The 21,473-nt window shown below is 37.0% G+C and overlaps 1 protein-coding gene across 3 annotated transcripts in view; it reads right to left on the bottom strand.

The window, feature by feature from the left end:
* Positions 1-21,473, bottom strand: part of ZFYVE9 (zinc finger FYVE-type containing 9) — a 176,329-nt gene that overhangs the window by 65,371 nt on the left and 89,485 nt on the right. For all 3 annotated transcript variants that reach the window (XM_043878351.1, XM_043878349.1, XM_043878350.1), the window contains one exon: positions 1,696-1,795. In XM_043878351.1, the coding sequence (XP_043734286.1) occupies positions 1,696-1,795 (100 nt within the window). The remainder of the gene's footprint in view (positions 1-1,695; positions 1,796-21,473) is intronic.

Raw genomic sequence — 21,473 nt, forward strand, 5'->3', positions numbered from 1 at the left:
GTTAAGGTTCTGTATACTCCATAATTTTACTAACTAAATACTGACATATCAACTATTGTCTTCAAAGTAAATAGGATGAAAGATGCTACAGAAATGAAATACATAAATTTTATTATCTAGGTTCAGGTAATATCACACGCTCAGGAATAAAATCACTCAATTTTTGGAGCATTTTTAAAAAAATCTCATTCTGCATCAAAGAATGATCCATAAGATTTTGAATACATGTTGCCTCCAAACTGCAGGACGAAGCTAGAAACAACAGTTATGTTCCTTTGAAAGCACTGGCAGGAAGAGGGAAGGAAGAGAAAAGGAGAAAGGGAAAAAGGGACAGGGAACACTGAAAAGCATCAAATTAAATATTCAGTAAAAGACCAGGCTAAGCCATGCAAGAGGAAAGATGCTGGAAAAACCAGGAAAAGAAGAATTTAGGATCCCCTATTAAGGGCATCCTTGGCTTAATTTAAAAAGTAAGTATTCCATATGAATCCTCTGCCATTTCCTTCATCTTTAGCTATGCCAAGTTAAAAAAACAAGCTATCAAGTTGGAAGACCTCATCAAATAAAAGAGGTACTGGGTACTGTAATTAAGCAGCATGCTATTATCTGTGAATAAACATCTGAAAATGAAATGATCACTGAGTGAAATAACCACCATCTGAAAAATGACCCTTAAGAGTAAAGAGAATGAATTCATATTTGATCAAAATTATAAGAATTCAGAAATGGGAGGAAACTGGGTGGATCACAGGAAATCAGAAAAGATCAGATTAAATAACATGCAACAGGTTAATAAGCCAGCAACAGGAAAACATCACTATGAGCAAGGCAGACACAGACAGCAGGAGGGGCTTTGAGCAGATAAGCTTCAGCCTCCAGGAGACACCACTACCCCAGCAGAGGCAGCACTGGCGTCTAACTCCAGCATTTCACATCTATCAGCAACTGTTCTAGCAACTGCACAGAGATGCCCTCAAAGAGAAAATACCAAATAGCCTGATCAATTTTATCTTATCTTTTTACAAGAGTACTCTGGGGTTGGTTGGTTTGTTCGGTTTTAACTAAAATGCCCTTGGATTTATTTCCAGTCCTGCAAAAGGTGAACACAGGATAAGCTATATTTACCTTTTCCTGGCCATATTCTTTTACCATATAAGTAAATTCAAAATTATTATCCTCATAACAAATCTAAGTGGTACTAAGGTGATACATGATAGAAAAATGCAATTTTCTTTGATCCTAGATGCTAAAAATATTTACTTTTCACAAGATGAGTGAACCAAGGTGTTAATAAGAATATATTCAGTCATTAAGGTATTCCCTAGAAAGAGAATTCTTCCCTCGAAAGGAAAACCTCAGCCCAGTTCCAATATTTCATCAACTTAGTGGTCAATAGTGCCCTCCCCCTCCCATTCCAGTTACTTCCTTCACAGGAACGTGAACAGCCATGTAGCACCAGATTTCCACAAAAATTTCCATTCTTCCTGCAAAACTTACCTGAATTTAGCAATTATTCATTAAACTAGGCACAGGAATTCTGGAATACTAAGATATTTTCAAATTTTTCTGTTAAAGTTACGACATTTGAGAAGGTGAGCAACTTGAAAAGCAAGGCAGGAAAAATCAGGAGTTTTTTCATTGGCATTCTCTTGTTCTGTCTCAGTAACTGTGAATTCAACCTGTGTTAATACTTACCATTCATTAGCACTGAATGGCAGATTACACATACTCTAGCTTCCTTTCTATCCATGTATAACAGTTTACATTTCAGGCTACAGCAGGAAGCACAAAAAACCTGCAGGAAAAAGAACATACTAAATTTACTTAGGATCACAGTATAAAGGAAGTAAACCAATACTGATCAACACTGTGGTCAGGAAACCATATTAATACAACACTAAAAACTCCAAAGTGAAGTCACTCAGTCATGCCAACTCTTTGTGACCCCACGGACGGGTAGTCTATGAGGCTCCTCCATCCATGGGATTTTACAGGCAAGAGTACTGGAGTGGGTTACCATTTCCTTCTGCAGAGGATCTTCCCAACCCAGGGATCAAACCCAGGTCTCTTAGTCTCCTGCAATGGGAGACAGGTTCTTTACCACTAGTGCCACCTGGGAAACCCTTCGCTTTTCTGCCAAGAAGCAATCGTCTTCTAACTTCATGGTTGCAGTCATCACCTGTAGTGATTTTAGAGCCCAAGAAGAGGAAATCTGTCATTACTTCCACCTTTTCCCCTTCTATTTGCCAAGAAGTAATTGGACCAGGTGCCATGATCTTAACTTTTTTAATATTGAGTTTTAAGCTGGCTTTTTCACTCTCCTCTTTCACCCTCATCAAGAGACTCTTTAGTTCCTCTTCTCTTTCAGCCATTAAAGTCATATTACCTGCATATCTGAGATTATTGATATTTTTCCCAGTAATCTTGATTCCAGCTTATAACTCATCCAACCCGGCACTTCACATAATGTGCTATGCAAACAAGTTAAATAAAAGCAGTGACAATAAACAGCCTTGTCGTACTCCTTAATTTCGAACCAGTCAGTCTTCCACATAATGTTCTAACTGTTGCTTCTTGACTCACATACAGGTTTCTCAGGAGACAGGTAAGATGGTCTGGTATTTCCATCTCTTGAAGAGTTTTCCACAGCTTGTTATGACCCACAGCTGAAGGCTTTAGCATAGTCAATGAAACAGAGGTAGATGCTTTTCTGGAATTCTCTTGCTTTCTCTATGATCCAGCAAATGCTGGCAATTTGATCTCTGGTTCCTCTGTCTTTTCTAAGTCTAGCTTGAATATCTGGTAGTTCTTGGTTCATGTACTACTGAAGCTTAACTTGAAGGATTTTGAGCATAACCTTACTGGCATGTGACATGAGTGCAATTGGCCAGTAGTCTGGACATTCTTTAGTATTGAAGATTGATCTTTTCCAGTCCTGTGGTCACTGCTGCATTTTCCAAATTTGCTGGCATAATGAGTGTAGTACTTTAAGAGCATCATCTTTTAGGATTTTAAATAGCTCTGCAGGAATTCCAGCCCCTCCACTAGCTTTGTTCGTGGTAATGCTTCCTGGGCTGTGTGCTTAGTTGCTCTGTCCTGTCTGATTCTTTGCGACCCCATGAACTGCAGCCCGCCAATCTTCTCTGTCCACACAGATTCTCCAGGCAAGAATACTGGAGTGGGTTGCCATGTCCTCCTCCAGCACTTTAATAGCATCATCTTTTAGGATTTTAAATAGCTCTGCTGGAATTCCAGCACTGCCACTAGCTTTATTGGCAGCGGTGCTTCCTAAGACCCACTTGACTTCACACTCCAGAATGTCTAGCTCTGGGTGAGTGACCACACCATCGTGATCATCCAGGTATTTAAAATCTTTTTTTGGTATAGTTCTTCTGCTTAGTCTTGCCATCTCGTCTTAATCTCTTCTGCTTCTTTCATTTCAGTCCTTGATTGTGCCCATCTTTGGATGAAATGTTCCTTTGATATTTCCAATTTTCTTGAAGAGATCTCTAGTCTTTCCCCTTCTGCTGTCTTCCTCTATTTCTTTGTATTGTTCATTGAAGAAGGCCTTCTTGTCTCTCCTTGCTATTGTCTGGAACTCTGCATTCAGTTGGTTATACATTTCCCTTTCTCCCTTGCTTTTCACATCTTTTCTTTCCTCAGCTATTTGTAAAGCCTCCTTAGACAACCACTTTGCCTTCTTGCATTTCTTTTTCTTTGGGATGGTTTCGGTCATCACCTCCTGTACAGTGTTATGAACCTCCGTCTACAGTTCTTCAGGCACTCTGTCTACCAGATCTAATCCCTTGAATCTATTCGTCATCTCTACTATATTATCATCAGGGATTTGATTTAGGTCATACATGAATGGCCTAGTGGTTTTCCCTAATTTCTTCAATTTAAACCTTAATTTTGCTATAAGGAGCTAATGATTTGAGCCAAAAGTCAGCTTCAGGTCTTGTTTTCACGGACTATATACAGCTTTCCCATCTTTAGCTACAAAGAATGTAACCAATCTGATTTCAGTACTGACCATTTGGTGATATCCATGTGTAAAGTCATCTCTTGTATTGTTGAAAAAGGGTGTTTACTATGACCAGTGCATTCTCTCTGTGTGACTCCATGGACTGTAGCCTGCCAGGCTCCTCTGTCCATGGGATTTTCCTGGCAAAATTACTGGAGTGGGTTGCCATACCCTCCTCTAGGGGATCTTCCTGACCCAGGGATCAAACCTGCATCTCCATCTCCTGCACTGCAGGCAGATTCTTTACTGGTGAGCCACCAGGGAAGAAAATATATAGGAGGGAAAAAAAATCTAAGCTGTTCTTAGGCAAAATTCCTATCCACAAACACATAACATGGGTGTTTAGATTAGTAACATCTGCTATTTCTGTTTGAAGAGGCAATATAGCAGGTGAAATAAACAAAGACTGGGAATTCTGGGCTTTCACTTCTGTTTTTTTACTACCCTTATGTGTGGAATAATAATCATACCAGCTGCTTTCACTGGTTTGCTATGCAAGTCAGGAAAGATCAAAATACACAGTTCAACCATAAAAGTAAGCACAGCCCCAGCTACAGGGAATCAAACTAGGCCACCAAAAATTGGCCATGCCAATTTCCAGCACCTTACTTCCATTTTCCAGGGTTGGTTCCCGACAATCTTACTTTCTTCTCCCTTCCATACCAGGCAACAAGAACATCCTTAGCTCCCTGTTAAGATTTATTTTCTTGAGAACTCATTAATCCCTATCAGAGAGAACTTCATACAGGCAGAAAGGTGTTCCCAGCAGTGCAAATTTTACTAATCCAGTTTTTATGGCCAATAAGTATCCTGTATGTTACATAACTGAAACAAGAGATGACAAAGTGAGACAAAGACAAAGACAAAGTGAGAGCAATCACCTCTTCTTCTACTAGGTATAATTAATCTACCTAGTTACCATGATTACCAATTTACATTTTCAGAGGCTTCCCATTATCAAAATAACTCTGTGATATAGGGAGAACTGGGGATATATTACCTTATTTTCTAACAGAGGAAACTAAATTTGGATTGTTAAATGACTTGCTCAAGTTCACAGGAATACTAGGCACTACATGTATTATCTCATCTAAACTCATAAATTCTGTGAAAGCATTCATTCATAATTAACAGAGTTAAATAAACGTGAAGTAAAACTACTCTGCCATACAGCTAATAAGCTACATAATAGGTTCGAAACATTCTATTGGAGGCAGTTACCAAAACCATCCCAAAGAAAAAGAAATGCAAGAACACAAAGTGGTTCTCTGAGGAGGCCTTACAAATAGCTGAGAAAAGAATAGATGTGAAAGACAAAGAAGAAAGGGAAAGATATACCCAACTTAATGCAGAGTTCCAGAGAACAGCAAGGAAAGATAAGAAAGTATTCTTAAGGGAGCAATGTAAAGAAATAGAGGAAAACAACAGAAGGGGAAAGACAAGAGATTTCTTCAAGAAACTTGGAGATACCAAGGGAATAATTCATGCAAAGATGGGCACAGTAAAGAACACAGATGGCAAGGACCTAACAGAAGCAGAAGAGATTAAGAAGAGGTGGCACAAATACACAGAAAAAATATACAAAAAAGTCTTAATGACCCAGATAACCACAATGATGTGGTTACTATTCTATAGCCAGACATGCAGCGTGAAGTCAAACAGGCCTTAGGAAGCATTACTACAAACAAAGCTAGTGGAGGTGCTGGAATTCCAGCAGAGCTATTTAAAATCCTAAAAGATGATGCATTTAAGGTGCTGCACTCAATATGCCAGCAAAATTGGAAAACTCAGCAGTGGCTATAGGACTGGAAAAGGTCAGTTTTCATTCCAATCCAAAAGAAAGGCAATGCAAAAGAATATTCAGAGTACCGCACAATTGCACTCATTTCACATGCTAGCAAGGTAATTTTCAAAATCCTTTAAGCTTGGCTTCAACAGTACGTGAACCAAGAACTTCCAGATCTACAAGCTGGATTTAGAAAAAGCAAAGGAATCAGAGTACAAATTCCCAACATCTTTTGGATCATAGACAAAGCAAGAGAATTCCAGAAAAACATCTTCTACTTCTCTGACTAAGTAAGCTAAAGCCTCTGACTCTGAGGATCACAACCAACTGTGAAAAATTCTTAAACAGAATACCAGACCACTTTACCTGTCTCCTGAGAAACCTGTATGCAGGTCAAGAAGCAACAGTTAGAACTGGGATGGAACAACAGACTGGTTCAAAATTGGGAAAGGAGTACATCAAGGCTGTATATTGTCAACCTGCTTATTTAACTTCTTTATGCAGAGTACATCATAGGAAATGCCAGGTTGGACCAATCACTAGCCAGACAATCAAGACTGCCAGGAGAAATATCAACAATCTCAGATATGCAGATGATACTACTTTAATGGCAGAAAGCAAAGAGGAACTAAAGAACCTCTTGATGAGGGTGAATAGAGGTGAGTGAAAAAGCTGGCTTAAAACTCAAAGTTCAAAAAACTAAGATCATGGCATCCAGTCCCATCACTTTATGGCAAATAGATGGGGAAAAAGTAGAAACAGTGACAGATTTTATTTTATTGGGCTCCAAAACCACTGTGGATAGTGACTGCAGCTACAAATTAAAAGACACTTGCTCTTTGGAAGAAAAGCTGACAAACCTAGACAGCATATTAAAAAGCAGAGACATCACTTTGCCGTCCATATAGTCAAGCTATGATTTTTCCAGCAGTCATGTACAGATGTGAGAGTTGGACCATAAAGAAGACTGAGCACCAAAGAATCGATGCTTTTGAATTGTGGTGTTGGAGAAGACTCTTGAAGAGTCCCTTGGACTGAAAGGAGATCAAACCAGTCAATCCTAAAGGAAATTAATCCTGAATATCCACTGGAAGAACTGATGCTAAAACTCTAATACTTTAGCCAGCTGATGCAAAGAGCTGACTCGCTGGAAAAGACCCTGATGCTGGGAAAGACTGAGGGCAGGCAGAGAAGGGGATGACAGAGTATGAGATGGTTGGATGACATCACTGATTTCACGGACATGAGTTTGAGCAAGCCCCCGGAGATAATGAAGGACAGGGAAACCTGACATGCTGCAATCCATGGGGTCGCAAAGTCAGACACAACTTAATGACTGAAAAACAACAGCTCATTACAATGCTCTTAACACCACATTCAACACAACTGCAGTTTGAGAAATTAACTACCTCTCTGCTTCCCAAGAAGCATAACCAAGTGGCTATGTTTTAAGACCAGAGGACAAAAAAATCTTGAGAAATTGATCTCTGAGGTTGTAAGCCAACAGATTATTTTAAAGTTCTTTTAATTCAGGGTCTTATAAAGGTTATGCTGTATTCACCACCAAAATCCTCAGCGATAAACAAAACTGACTGTAAGTCAAGTTATTCAAAAGTAATTTGCTACTTAATGTATACTTTTATTTAAAATAACAAATTGCCATCTAGCAAAATACAAATCAGGGTTTCTTCACCCTTCTTTTTGAATTAAGTATAAAAGTGTATAAAGTATAACATATTAAGTTTAATAGGTTTTTTTTTTTTTTGAGGGGAAGTGTTTTATTTTTGTATTGATACTACTGTTACTCAACTCTGCAGGGAAAAACAGAGAAAAAAGGAACAACAATGGACAAAAATTATTACCTTTAAATGCTCCAAGGTACAGGTGATGTCTATGCAATAAACCTATTGGGTTTTTAATTTTTACCCTCTCCATCACATTTATGGGGGAAAAGCATGAGTTATATAGCCAAAAAAAGCCTTGGTTGGTTTCTAGTTCCACTTAGTTTCTTCAACTGTAAGGTAGGGATAATATCACCATTTACACAGGTTTACTAAAAAGATTAAATTAGATAATAAACAAAATACTGAGCATGTACTAAATAAATGTTAACTCCCTTCTGATTCCCTCTTAGCTGGCTGCCCAGGAACTGTGTGGTCATAGTCCAGGTGTTGCTAGAGAAGTGGCCCTAGAACTAAGGACTTCAATTTCACTATTCTCTTATTCTGTTTTTTCCTAAAACCATTGCAAATTGCTTTGGAGTTTGGACTCTGCAAGTCAAAGAGTCTGAGTTAGAATCCTAACTCAAACAGTTATTTGCTGTGTGATTTTGAACAAGTTAATCATTTTAAACCTATTGCAAAATATGGATTATAACACTAGCTATCTCCTAAAGAGTTAACATGTACTAAATAAAATCATATAATCAGCATTTAGAAGTGTCTGGCACGTGGTAAACATTCAATAAATATTAAATGAGAACATTATCTCATTCTCCTCGCCATCACTACCACCACCATCATCAATCTGCCTCCAACTGCAAAGCATCTGCAACTCTGTAACTGCTTTGTTACTTATTATATTTCATATACTGAACTCTGTCATCTACAGAAATATGAGCAGTATGTTTTAATACAGTGACTATTCTTATACTGTTTTTGCCTCTCTTTAATTAAAAACAGAACAGTAAGCAATAAATAATGCTCACTGAATGAATTAATGAGTAAACAAATAAATGGAAATAGATAACAGATGGCAACATAGATGGGCCCGTTAGGACTTCCCTTGCTTTTCCAATAGAAAGTGCTTTTATTGCAAAGACAATGTAACAAGTTAAAAATGTCTCCAAAGACAAATTCTGACCCTATCCCAAGAATGGATTGGACCAGTACAATTTAGCTGGAAGCTTAATACCAAGTCTTACAGGGCTATGAAAACTTCAATTTTCTACTAAGCTTTACTTTCCCACTCCAAAATAACTAACAATTTTCTGAAACCTTCATCATCTATCCCTATTTCACCTTCTCTCAATGTTTATATTTTCTATGTGAAATATGAGCCAAGGATTTAGAAATTTCTTAATGCTTTCACCACTAAATACAAAAATTTACCTAAATACAAAAAAATTCCCTACCTTCTCTTTCTTACCCTTGTTGAAAACCTAACACTCAATAAATGCACAGATGTCATCTCTTTGGCATTCTCAAAATTTTTTCTCTTCCTTTGATTAATCCTCTTTTTCTTCTAAAACAACTTGTCTAGAAGATCATTCATGATGTTATATAAATATGGTAGAATCTTCCATCCTTAAAAAAATTCACCCATAATCACCACCTTCATTTAATAATTGCTCCAATTTTTTCTGTTCTCCCCTAACAGTAATTTCTGAAAAGGATCTCTCAGTCCCTTCACTTCTTATTCCATTTTCAACCAATTTCCCATTTTTGACCCATCCTGCTTCTGTATTCACAGAATAGAAGAAAGCATTCTCTATCAAGACAGCTAAAGTGACCCTACTGTAGTCAAGTATAATGGTCCTTTTTCTGTCCACATCTTATTGACCTTGATCAGCATTTTACATAGGTGATAGTCCCCATTCTTTGACAAACTACATTCTTCTTTTGACTTCCAAGACAACACGTTTTGTTTTCTACCTGTCTCTCTGGCCACTCTTTCTCAGTCACGTGTACTGAGTCTTTCTTCTCCACTTGACCTCAATGGCTCAGCCCTGGGCCCTTTCTCTTCCCTCTGTCCAGTCTTCCCTAGGTGAGCTCATGCATCCCCATAGCTTCTCACTGAATTTCCTACATAACCTGCAAAGCCCAATGATCTATTCCCCGAGTCCCTCTCTAAGCTCTTTTTAGGCGGTTTCTTTTACTTGTTGTACTTTAACCACACTGTATTCCTTTCAGTTTCTTGAAGAGGTGCTTTCCTACCTCAGACACTGTGTCTGTAATGTTCACTCTTCCTAAAGCATTCTGCTCCCTGTTCTGATGACTGACTCCTCAAATTTCATATATCACCTAAAATGCCACTTCTCAGAGGACTACCCAGACCTTCCTCCCCGTCCCTTTTATACAGTATCCCTCCTTGTTAATTTCCTAAATAGGCCTCATCACAATTTGCAATTCTGTTTTTTATGCTTTTGGTTATTCCCACTAATCTTTACATCAGAATATGGATCACAATGTCATTAGTATAAACCAGCACCCAGCACAGTGACAGACACTTGGTGTTTATTGAATAAAATAATTGTCTGGGATTCATTTATTCATTAACAAACATCCACTGAGCACTTTGTAGGTAGCAGGTACCACACCAAATGCTGGGGATACAAAAAGAATCATAATCACACAATCCTTACAGACTAATGGGGTCTTGAGAAGGACAAAGACAATACTGTATGATAAGTGCTATGACATGGGTGAGGCTGATTTTTAGCCCTCACAGTCTTTTCAATGGAAAACATTTCCTAGCTTCATTAGAACTCAAGATGAAACCAGCATGCTTGATCTGGTTTTACCACACCAGAACAGTTAAACTCATAATGTCAGTGAAAAGATAGGACAGGCAGGTTTTCAGGCAGAGTATGAGGGAAACTAACTTACTATGCAATATTCTATTTAAAGCATCTATTTCTTACTCTTATATCTATGGTTTTCCATTAACAAATAAGCAAATAGAAAATGGGATTGCCCTGATGGCTCAGTGGTAAACGGTCTGCCTGCCAATGAAAGGACACAGGTTTGATCCCTAGTCCAGGAAGATCCCACGTGCTGCAGAGCAACTAAACCCACGTGGCACAATCACTAAGTCTGTTCTCTAGTGCCCAGAAGCTGTAACTACTGAGCCCACATGCCACAACCACTAAAGTCCACAAGCCTAGGGCCCGTGCTCTGCAATAAGAGAAATCACCACAAGGACAAGCCTGTGCATCGCAACTAAAGAGTAGCCCCCACTCACTACAACTAGGAAGAAGCTCTCATAGCAACAAAGATTTAGCAGAGCGAAAAATAAATACAATTATTTTTAAAAAGAAAACAAACAACCCAATTAAAAGATAGGCAAAAGATTTAAATAGACACTTTACCAAAGAAGCTACACAGATGGGAAATAGGTATAAGAAAAGATGTTCAGTATCATGTCATTAGAGTTGCAAATTAAAACAAAAATGAGATACTACATCTATTAAAATGTCTACAATTTGGGATTTCCCTGCCTGCCTGGCAGTTAGGACTCCAAGCTCGCATTGCCAAGGGCCCAGATTCAAACCCTGGTTGAGGAACTAACATCCCACAAGCCACACACCATGGCCAAATAAATAAATCAATTAAAAGGTCTAAAAATCCAAAACTGATAAGACCAAATGCTGGTGAGGATATGGAGCAACAAGAATTTTCATTCACTGCTGATGGGAATGCAAAAATGGTACGGCCCCCTTGGAAGACAATTTGGCAGTTTTTTACGAAGAGAAGCGCTTCTCCGGTGGCTCAGACGGTAAGGAATCTGCCTGCAATGTTGGAGGTCGGGGTTTGATTCCTGGGTCAGAAAGATCCCCTGGAAAGGGGAATGGCTACCCACTCCAGCATTCTTGCCTGAAGAATTCCATGGACAGAGGAGCCTGACAGGCTACAGTCCATGAGGTCGCAAAGAGTCGAACACAACTGAGTTAGTGACACTTACAAAGAGAAACACAGGCTTACCATGCCCTCCAGTAATCATGCTCCTAAGTATTTATACAAATGAAAAACTTACATCTAGTCAAAACCTGCACACAAATATTTATAACATCTTTACTTATAATTGCCAAAAACTAGATCAACCAAGATGCCTTTCAATAGCTGAATGAATAAACAAACTTGTGGTGTTCCCATACAACAGATCACTACACAGCAATAAAAAGAAATGAGTCATCAGGTCACAAAAAGACATGGAGGTTCCTTGACTCTGGTCTTCGCAATGACCAAAAAAGTAAAAATAAACAAGTGGAACTACATCAGGCTAGAAAGCTTCTACACAGTAAAGGAAATCATCAACAAAATGAAAAGACAATATGGAAAATGAGAAAATATTTTCAAGTCAGGTATTTGATAAGGGGTTAATACTGCAAATGTACAAAGAGCTCATATAGATCAACAGGAGGAAAATAACACAATCCAATTAAAAATGGGTAAAAGACATAAACAGACATTTCTCCAAAGACGACATAAGAATGGCCAACATGTATGTGAAAAGATGCTCCCTAATTATCAGGAAATGCAAATCAAACCACAATGAGATTTCAATTCATACCTGTCAGAATGGTTACTATCAAAAAGACAACAAATAACAAATGTCGGGAAGGATGTGAAGACAGCCCTGTGCACTGTTGGTGGGAATGAAAACTGGTGCAGCCACTACAGAAAACAGTATAGAGGATGCTCAAAAAATTAAAAATACAACTATCGTATGACCCAGCAATTCCACATTTAGGTATTTATCCAAAGAAAACAACATCAATAACTCAAATAGATACCTGTACCACCATGTTCACTACAACATTATTTACAGTAGTCAGTATATGGAAACAACCTAGGTGTCCATCAATAGACAAATGAATAAAGAAATTCTGGTATGTATTTTTATATGTATATGTGTATACACACACACATGATGGACTATTACTCAGCACAAAAAAGAATAAAATCTTTACATTTGCAACAACATGGATGCAACTAGAGGGAATTATGCTAGTGAAATAAGTCAGAGATAGACAAATACTGGACGAGCTTACTTATATGTGGAATCTAAAAAGCATCCAAACAAAACAACAAATAATGAGCTCATTAAATCAGAGAATAGTCTGGTGGTAGTTGCCAAGGTGGCAATATATGTGAAAGAGATGAAGATGCTCAAAAGACAGAAATTTGAAGAGATAAACTACATAAATCATAGGGTGTAGTGCCTGTCATCCCATCTATTGTTAATAATACTATATTGCAAATTTGAAAGTTGCTATGAGTGTAATCTTAAAAGTTCTCATCATAAGAAAATTTTATAACTATGTATGGTACAGATGTTAACTGGATTTATTACAGTGATCATTTCACAATACATACAAATACCTAATCATTATGTTGTATACCCAAAAGTAATACATCCTTATATGTCAATTATACTCAATTTTTTAAAAAGGGAAGAATCTTAAATGTGTATTTCTAAGTCAAAGATGCCAGTTTGAAAGCCAACATAATATATGATACCAGCTAATGATAAAAGACATTCTGGAAAAGCAAAAACTACAGGGCCAAGATCAGTAGCTGCCAGGGTTCAGATAAAGTAAGGGAGGGATACATAAGCAGGGCACAAGGGACTTTTAGGGTGGTGTAACCATTCTATATGATAATAATAAGGTAATAACATGCATTTATCAAACCAATAGAACTGTAAAATTCAAGGAGCAAACGCAAACAAAAACTGTAGTATGTATTTCTTTTTTTTCAGATTGACTTTTTCATTTATTTTTATTAGTTGGAGTGTATTTCTTTTATATGATTATTGTTAATAAAATAATGTATCAATATTGGTTCATTAATTGCAACCAATGTACTACTCTAGTACAAGATGTCAATAATGAGGTCCACTTGAGGGGAGGTGTGCTTTCTGCCCAATTTTTCTGCTATAAAAAAAGAAAAGTCTATTCAATAAGCAAGCATCAGTCTTACTATTTGAACTTAACAAACAACTACAGGGCATCCAATCCATAAAAGCAGAAACACATTATTTTCAAGTGTGGTTCTCCAGGACAGATTATATTCCGGGTCACAAAACAAGTCTCAACAAATATAAGATAGAAATTACTTCAAGCATTTTTCCAATCATAATGGTATGAAACTAGAAATCAGCTACAGATAGAAAAACTGGAAAAACAAACATGTGGAGACTAAACAGCACATTACTAAAAAACCAATGAATCAATGAAGAAGTCACAGAGAAAATCAGAAAATAGCCTAGACAAATGAAGTGGAAACACACATTCCAAAATCTTTGAGATGCAGCAACAGCAGTTCTAGGAGGCAAGTTTATGGTGATACAGGCCTACCTCAAGAAATAAGAAAAACCTCAAACAAACTAAACTACAATCTAAAACAATTAGAAAAAGAAGAACAAACAAATCCCAAAGTATCCTGCACTAAAGGTGGATTCTTTACCACTGAACCACCAGGGAAGCCCATGACCATAACTAACATCATATTCAATGGTGAAAAGCTAAAAGCTTTTCTTCTAAAATCAGGAACAAGACAAAGGATGCCCACTCTCAATCACTTTTATTTAACATAGTATTGGAAGTCCTAGCCACAGTATTCAGACAAGAAAAAGAAATAAGATGCATCCAAATTAAAAAGGAAGAAGTAAAACTGTCATTATTAGTAGATGACATGACTCTACATATAAGAAAAACCCGAAAGTCTCCACTGAAAAACTATTAGAATAAATGAGCTTAGTAAAGTTGCAGGATATGAGATTAATGTACAGAAATCTGTTATAAAATAATCTTGTTTAAAATGCCATAAAAAACAATAGATACCTAGGATTAACGTACCAAGGAGGTAAAAGACTCTAAAAAACATGAAACACTGATGAAGGAAATTGAAGATGATACTGAAGAAATGAATTGAAACACTGAAGAAATGAATCAGAAGAAGTAATACTGATAAATACTGTACTACCCAAAGCAATCTACAGATTTAATGCCATCCCTATCAAAATAACCATGACATTTTCCACCAAATTAGAACAATCCTAAAACTTAAATGGAACCACAAAAAACTCTGACTTGCCAAACCAATCTTAAGAAAAACGAACAAAGCTGGGGCTAGCACACTCCCTGACTTCAGACTATACTACAAAGCTACAGTCATAAAAATAGCATTGTACCACACTGCTACATTTAAAACGGATATCCAACAAGGACCTACTGCACAGCTCATGGAACTCTGCTCAATGTTATGTGGCATCCTGGATGGAAAGGAAGTTTGGGGGAGAATCGATACATGTATATGTATGGCTGAATCCCTTTGCTGTTCACCTGAAACTATTCCAACATTGTTAACTGGCTATACCACAATACAAAATCAAAAGTTTTTTAAAAAAATAGCTTAGTACTGGCACAAAAAAAAATACACAGATCAACACAGAATAGAGAGCCCAGAAATAAACCCATACACTTACATCAATTAACCTATGACAAAGGAAGCAAGATATACAAAGGAGAAAAGATAGTCTCTTCAATAAGTGGTGTTGGATAACTGGACAGCTACATTTATTTTACAAAATAAAATTAGAATATTTTTTCACACCACTTACAAAAAGAAAATGGATTAAAGACCTAAATGTTAGACTGGAAAGTATAAGACTTCAAGAAAACATAGAAAACACTCTTTAACACAAACTGTATTGATATTTTTTGGGTCTATCTCCTAAGCCAAAGGGGAAAAAATCAAAAATATATAAATGGCATCTAATTAAACTTAAAAGCTTTTGTACAGCAAAGAAAACCATCAACAAAGCAAAGAAACAACCTACAAAATGGGAGAAAACATTTGCAAATTATATGATCAGTAAGGGATTAATATTCAAAATATATAAAGAGCTCAAACAATTCAGTATCAAAAAAACAAACAACTGAATTTAAAAATGGGCAGAACACATGAACATGCTTCCAAAGGAGACACACAGATGGCCAAGAGCCACATGAAAAGATGCTCAACATCAGTAATCATCAGGAAAATGCAAAGCAAAACCATAATGTGATATCATTCACACCTTTCAGAATGGCTATCATCAAGAAGTCCACAAATAACAATGTCAGCAAGGACATGGAAGGGAACCCTCATAAACTACTGGTGGCAATGTAAATTGGTATAGCCACTATGGAAAACAGTATGGAAATCTCTCAAAAAATTAAGCACAAAACTAACGTATTATCCAGCTATCCCAATTCTGGTTATTCAGCCAAAGAATATGAAAACAGTAACTGAAAAAGATATGGACTCCTATGTTCATCATGGCATTATTTACAAGAGCCAAGATATGGAAACAACCTAAATGTTCATCAACAGAAGAATGGACAAAGAATATGCAGCACATGTGTGCATGTATGGACGGGAGCGCACACACACACACATGGATGGGCGCGCACGCACACACACACACACACACACACACACACTGGAATATCACTCAGCCAACTAAAAAGAATTAAATTCTCCCGTTTACAACAACATGGATAGACCTACAGAGTATGCTTAGTGAAGAGTTAGAGAAAGACAAAACTCGATATATGAAATCTAAAATATAAAACAAATGAATATGACAAAACAGACTCACAGATAAGGAAAACAAACTAGTGGTTAGTACTGAGGAGAAGGAAGGGAAGGGGCAAGATAGGAATAGAGGATTGAGAGGTAACACAATGGGAAAGACGAGAGATGTCTTCAAGAAAATTAGAGATACCAAGGGAACATTTCATGCAAAGATGGGTTCGATAAAGGAAAGAAATGGTATGGACCTAAGAGAAGCAGAAGATATTAAGAAGAGGTGGCAAGAATACACAGAAGAACTGTACAAAAAAGATTTTCACCACACAGATAATCACGATAGTGTGATCACTCACCTAGAGCCAGACATCCTGGAATGTGAAGTCAAGTGGGCCTTAGAAAGCATCACTTCGAACAAAGCTAGTGGAGGTGATGGAATTCCAGCTGAGCTATTTCAAATCCTGAAAGATGATGCTGTGAAAGTGCTACACTCAATATGCCAGAAAATTTGGAAAACAGCAGTGGCCACAAGACTGGAAAAGGTCAGTTTTCATTCCAATCCCAAAGAAAGGTAATGCCAAAGAATGTTCAAACTACCACACAATTGCACTCATCTCACACGCTAGTAAAGTAATGCTCAAAATTCTCCAAGCCAGACTTCAGCAATACGTGAACCGTGAACTTCCAGATGTTCAAGCTCGTTTTAGAAAAGGAAGAGGAACCAGAGATCAAATTGCCAACATCCGCTGGATTATCAGAAAAACAAGAGAGTTCCAGAAAACATCTACTTCTGCTTTATTGACTATGTCAAAGCCTTTGACTGTGTGGATCACAATAAACTGTGGAAAATTCTGAAAGAGATGGGAATACCAGACCACCTGACCTGCCTCTTGAGAAACCTATATGCAGGTCAGGAAGCAACAGTTAGAACTGGACACGGACCAACAGACTGGTTCCAAATAGGAAAAGGAGTACGTCAAGGCTGTATATTGTCACCCTGCTTATTTAACTTAGATGCAGAGTACATCATGAGAAACGCTGGGCTGGAAGAAGCACAAGCTGGAATCAAGATTGCTGGGAGAAATATCAATAACCTCAGATATGCAGATGACACCACCCTTATGACAGAAAGTGAAGAGGAACTAAAAAGCCTCTTGATGAAAGTGAAAGAGGAGAATGAAAAAGTTGGCTTAAAGCTCAACATTCAGAAAACTAAGATTATGGCATCTGGTCCCATCACTTCATGGCAAATAGATGGGGAAACAGTGGAAGCAGTGTCAGATTTTATTTTTGAGGGCTCCAAAATCACTGCAGATGGTGATTGCAGCCATGAAATTAAAAGACGCTTACTCCTTGGAAGGAAAGTTATGACCAACCTAAATAGCATATTAAAAAGCAGAGACATTACTTTGCCAACAAAGGTCTGTCTAGTCAAAGCTATGGTTTTTCCAGTGGTCATGTATGGATGTGAGAGTTGGACTGTGAAGAAAGCTGAGCACCAAAAAATTGATGCTTTTGAACTGTGGTGTTGGAGTAGACTCTTGAGAGTCCCTTGGACTGCAAGGAGATCCAACCAGTCCATCCTAAAGGAGATCAGTCCTGGGTGTTCATTGGAAGGACTGATGCTGAAGCTGAAACTCCAATACTTTGGCCACTTCATGCGAAGAGTTGACTCACTGGAAAAGACCCTGATGCTGGAAGGGATTGGGGGCAGGAGGAGAAGGGGACGACAGAGGATGAGATGGTTGGATGGCATCACTGACTCGATGGGCATGAGTTTGGGTAGACTCTGGGAGCTGGTGATGGACAGGGAGGCCTGGCGAGCTGCAATTCATGGGGTCACAAAGAGTTGGACACGACTGAGAGACTGAACTGAACTGATGCATAAAATAAATAAGCTACAAGGATGCATTATACAGTACAGAGAAACACAGTCATTATTTTATAATAATTTTAAATAGAATATAGGGAATTTCCTGGCAGTCCAGTGGTTAGGACTCTACACTTTCACTGTCAAGGGTGTGGTTTCAATCCATGTTTGAGGAACTAAGATCCCACAAGTTGTATGGTGCAGTCAGAAAACAAAAAAAGTATAATCTATTAAAATATTGAATCACTATATTGTACATTTGAAACTAATGCAATATTGTAAACCAACTATACTTTAACTTAAGAAACAGGCTATTAATTTCTTAAAGTGGGTGTATCCAGGGAGTTGAATTAGAGACTTGGGATTTGTAAAAGTAGGTAGAAGATTGCCATCTTTAATATATAACTATTACTTAGTTTAAAACAAAGATAGTACCAGGCCTCTTCTTCTCAACTAAAAATGTATTTTATTTTCAATTTCAAATTTGAAAAATTATTTTAATTCTTTAAAATATTTTTCACTTAAACTAAAAATATGCTATAAAGACAAAAATATCTAAATATTATTATATAATTGTTATATATAATTTATAGGCAAAATCACTCATAACAACTGTAGAACAGTAATTCAAATTAAAAGTATGACATTAAATACTAACTGTAGATTTTATACATAAACATAAATTATATAAACATATTTATGTTATATAAATTTATGTAAAACATAAAATTTTATAAGTATATTTAGAAATGTTCATTATATATGAAATCACTTTCATAAATATAAATTTATGTAAAACATTTTATAATTACATTTAGAAATGTTCTGTATACATTAAATACCTATAATCCCCAGTGTGTAGAGGGAGGTACCTTTCTAGAACTATATTAAAAATAATCTAGATCAGTTTTCAATATGCCATTTTGATGTTATACATGTCATCAACCTATCTGCTTTAAACTATATGCAATGATCATTTGCGTGTAAAAGTATTAGTACTATTGGAAATGAATAAAAAATAACAGTAATTGCAAAATACAATCCCTAGCCCATTAAGTGGTACTGTAATAAGCAGCATTCCAATCAAACTAAGATGACTTCCAGAAAACACACTTCCAGCACAGCACATTACAAAATGTCTAATGGCATATTTTTCCCACAAAGTGACCTTGGCTAATCAAGTATGTTTAATAATAACTTTACAGAGATAAATCAGTGCTAGCACAAACCTTATCATTTCCTTTTCTTTCTTTTTTAAACACAGAAGTTCACACAAGATTTCAGAGCTGCAAGGAAATAAAATCTATGCAATCCCCTCCTTTTACAGCAGAGGAAACATAAGCCCAGAGCTGTTTCATACCCATTCCAGGGTTCTTTCCATACCATCTCTCCTACAGTTCTCTTCTGTGGTCTGTCTATTCAAACCACCATCTATCCAAACATAGTAAAAATCCTTCAGTTTTGAGTTATACTGTTAAAGTCAATTAATGTGGAAAAAGCAGTGAGTAAACTGGAGTGGTATATCTCTCCTCATTCTATGACCTGGCAACCACATTGTTCTTTTCCTAATTTGTAGCCCAAGACCTAACAGTGAAGTAAAACCTAAAATCCTGCTACCTTTGCTATACTCTCCCCTCCACTGATAGCACCAATCACTTAGCATTTTTGTCTTCCTTTCAAATTCCCAGTCCTTTACCACTATCCAAAACTAACGTTCACCCAAAGACAATCATTTATATTTCTAGTAAGCAATCCAAATACAGATAAATTTTGCTACTATGTCCAGTGTGATAAAAAGAGCAAGGGGCTTTGGAACTGAATAAACCTGTGTTAAAATCCATGCACTCTTGTTTATAAACTCTACTTTCTGAGGCACTTTTCTCCCCTTTAACTGTATCTCAGAGAACTGTGTTAGTTTAGACCAGATAAACCTAGCACAGAGTAGAAGGGTTAAAAAAAATGTTATTCTCATCTTGCATACTGTCCTAAATAAATACACAGTATCTACATTGTGAGGATCAGTTCAAGAACTTTTAAAGGCTATTTTCATGTCTATTTCAGTAGATAGAATAGTCATTAAGCAGTTGGCATCTTGTAAGTAACAACCAGCCACATAACTGATGGTAATGGATAAAGTGTGATAAAACCTTGTGAATGACCAAATAAAAGATAAAAAACTTTCTTCTTTTTTTTTTAAGAACAAAAGTTGTTTTTATTTTTATTTATTTTTTTTTCATTTATTTTTATTAGTTGGAGGCTAATCACTTTACAATATTGTAGTGGCTTTTAGAAATTCTTTTCCACTTTCAAAAAACTCTTTCCTGTACTCTTAAATTCAATAGCTTCCTTCAGGCCTTTCAAGTCAAATAATCAAATAAAAAGGGGTCAAAATATTTATGGCAAATGGAACATGACAGAGGATGAATAACCATGATCTACTAGATTCAGTGTTTCCCATAGGAAATAAATATAGGTACCTAATAACAATGATCATTTGAACTTAGAGGGCACTTTTCAGGGAAGGAATTCTCCATACTCTTTTTTTTTTTGGTCTCACTGCACAGCTCTCAGGATCTTAGTTTCCCAACCAGGGATTGAACCTGGGGCCACAGCAGTGAAAGCCCCAAGTCCTAAGCACTGGACCAGCAGGAAACTCTCTTCTGTATTCTTTCTATTCTGTAATTTATCACTTATCATACAGGAGAAGTAGAGATTATGCTGCTATATGGAACAATTATATGAATTAATATTGTGTGAAATCATAAAACAAAACCCATTTGCTAAGCATTTTAGAGCATGACATAGTTTTCCAATTAACAATGAAGACAAGAATGGAATCCAGGTGTTTTGATGTCCACTATAACAATATAGAAATAAACTGCAATATTTTAATACCTTCCTAAATTCAATATAATTATATTCTTAATGATAATATATCAAGATAAATATAACAACATCTGTAATACTACTCATCAAGAGCTGAATATATGCCCTAAGCTTTGCTAAATAATTTCCCACAATTTTCTATTAGCTCCTTCTATATTCAAGTATATTTTTATCATAGCCCATTCTTCTGTAAAACGATTTCCCTTTTCCTATTGCTAATTCTCCACCTGTGCTCTGCTGTGATCCCAGTCTCTTCACGTACTTTAGAATTTTGATCCATAAATTATATCCACTTTCTTATCTCCTTCTCCAAATAGTCATTTTATCTTTTAGCAGGGGGCAGAAGCGGGGTGGGGGGCAGTATGCTCACCGGGCAGCATGCGGGATTAGCACAAGGGATCTTAGTTCCTCCACCAGGGACGGAACCCAAGATCCCTGCAGCAGAAACAGAGAGGAGTCTTAACCACTGGACCACCAGAGAAGGCCCAAATGGCTGCTTTTTACATTACAATTTTCCTGACTCCTTCTTCCATTCTTGGAAAAATTAAGCTCCCCTTTCTTACTGTTCCTAAAGCATTTTGTTCATACTGCTATTATAAATGAGGAGAC

The sequence above is a fragment of the Cervus elaphus genome, chromosome 20 (genome assembly GCF_910594005.1).
Source record: "Cervus elaphus chromosome 20, mCerEla1.1, whole genome shotgun sequence".
NCBI lineage: Eukaryota > Metazoa > Chordata > Mammalia > Artiodactyla > Cervidae > Cervus > Cervus elaphus.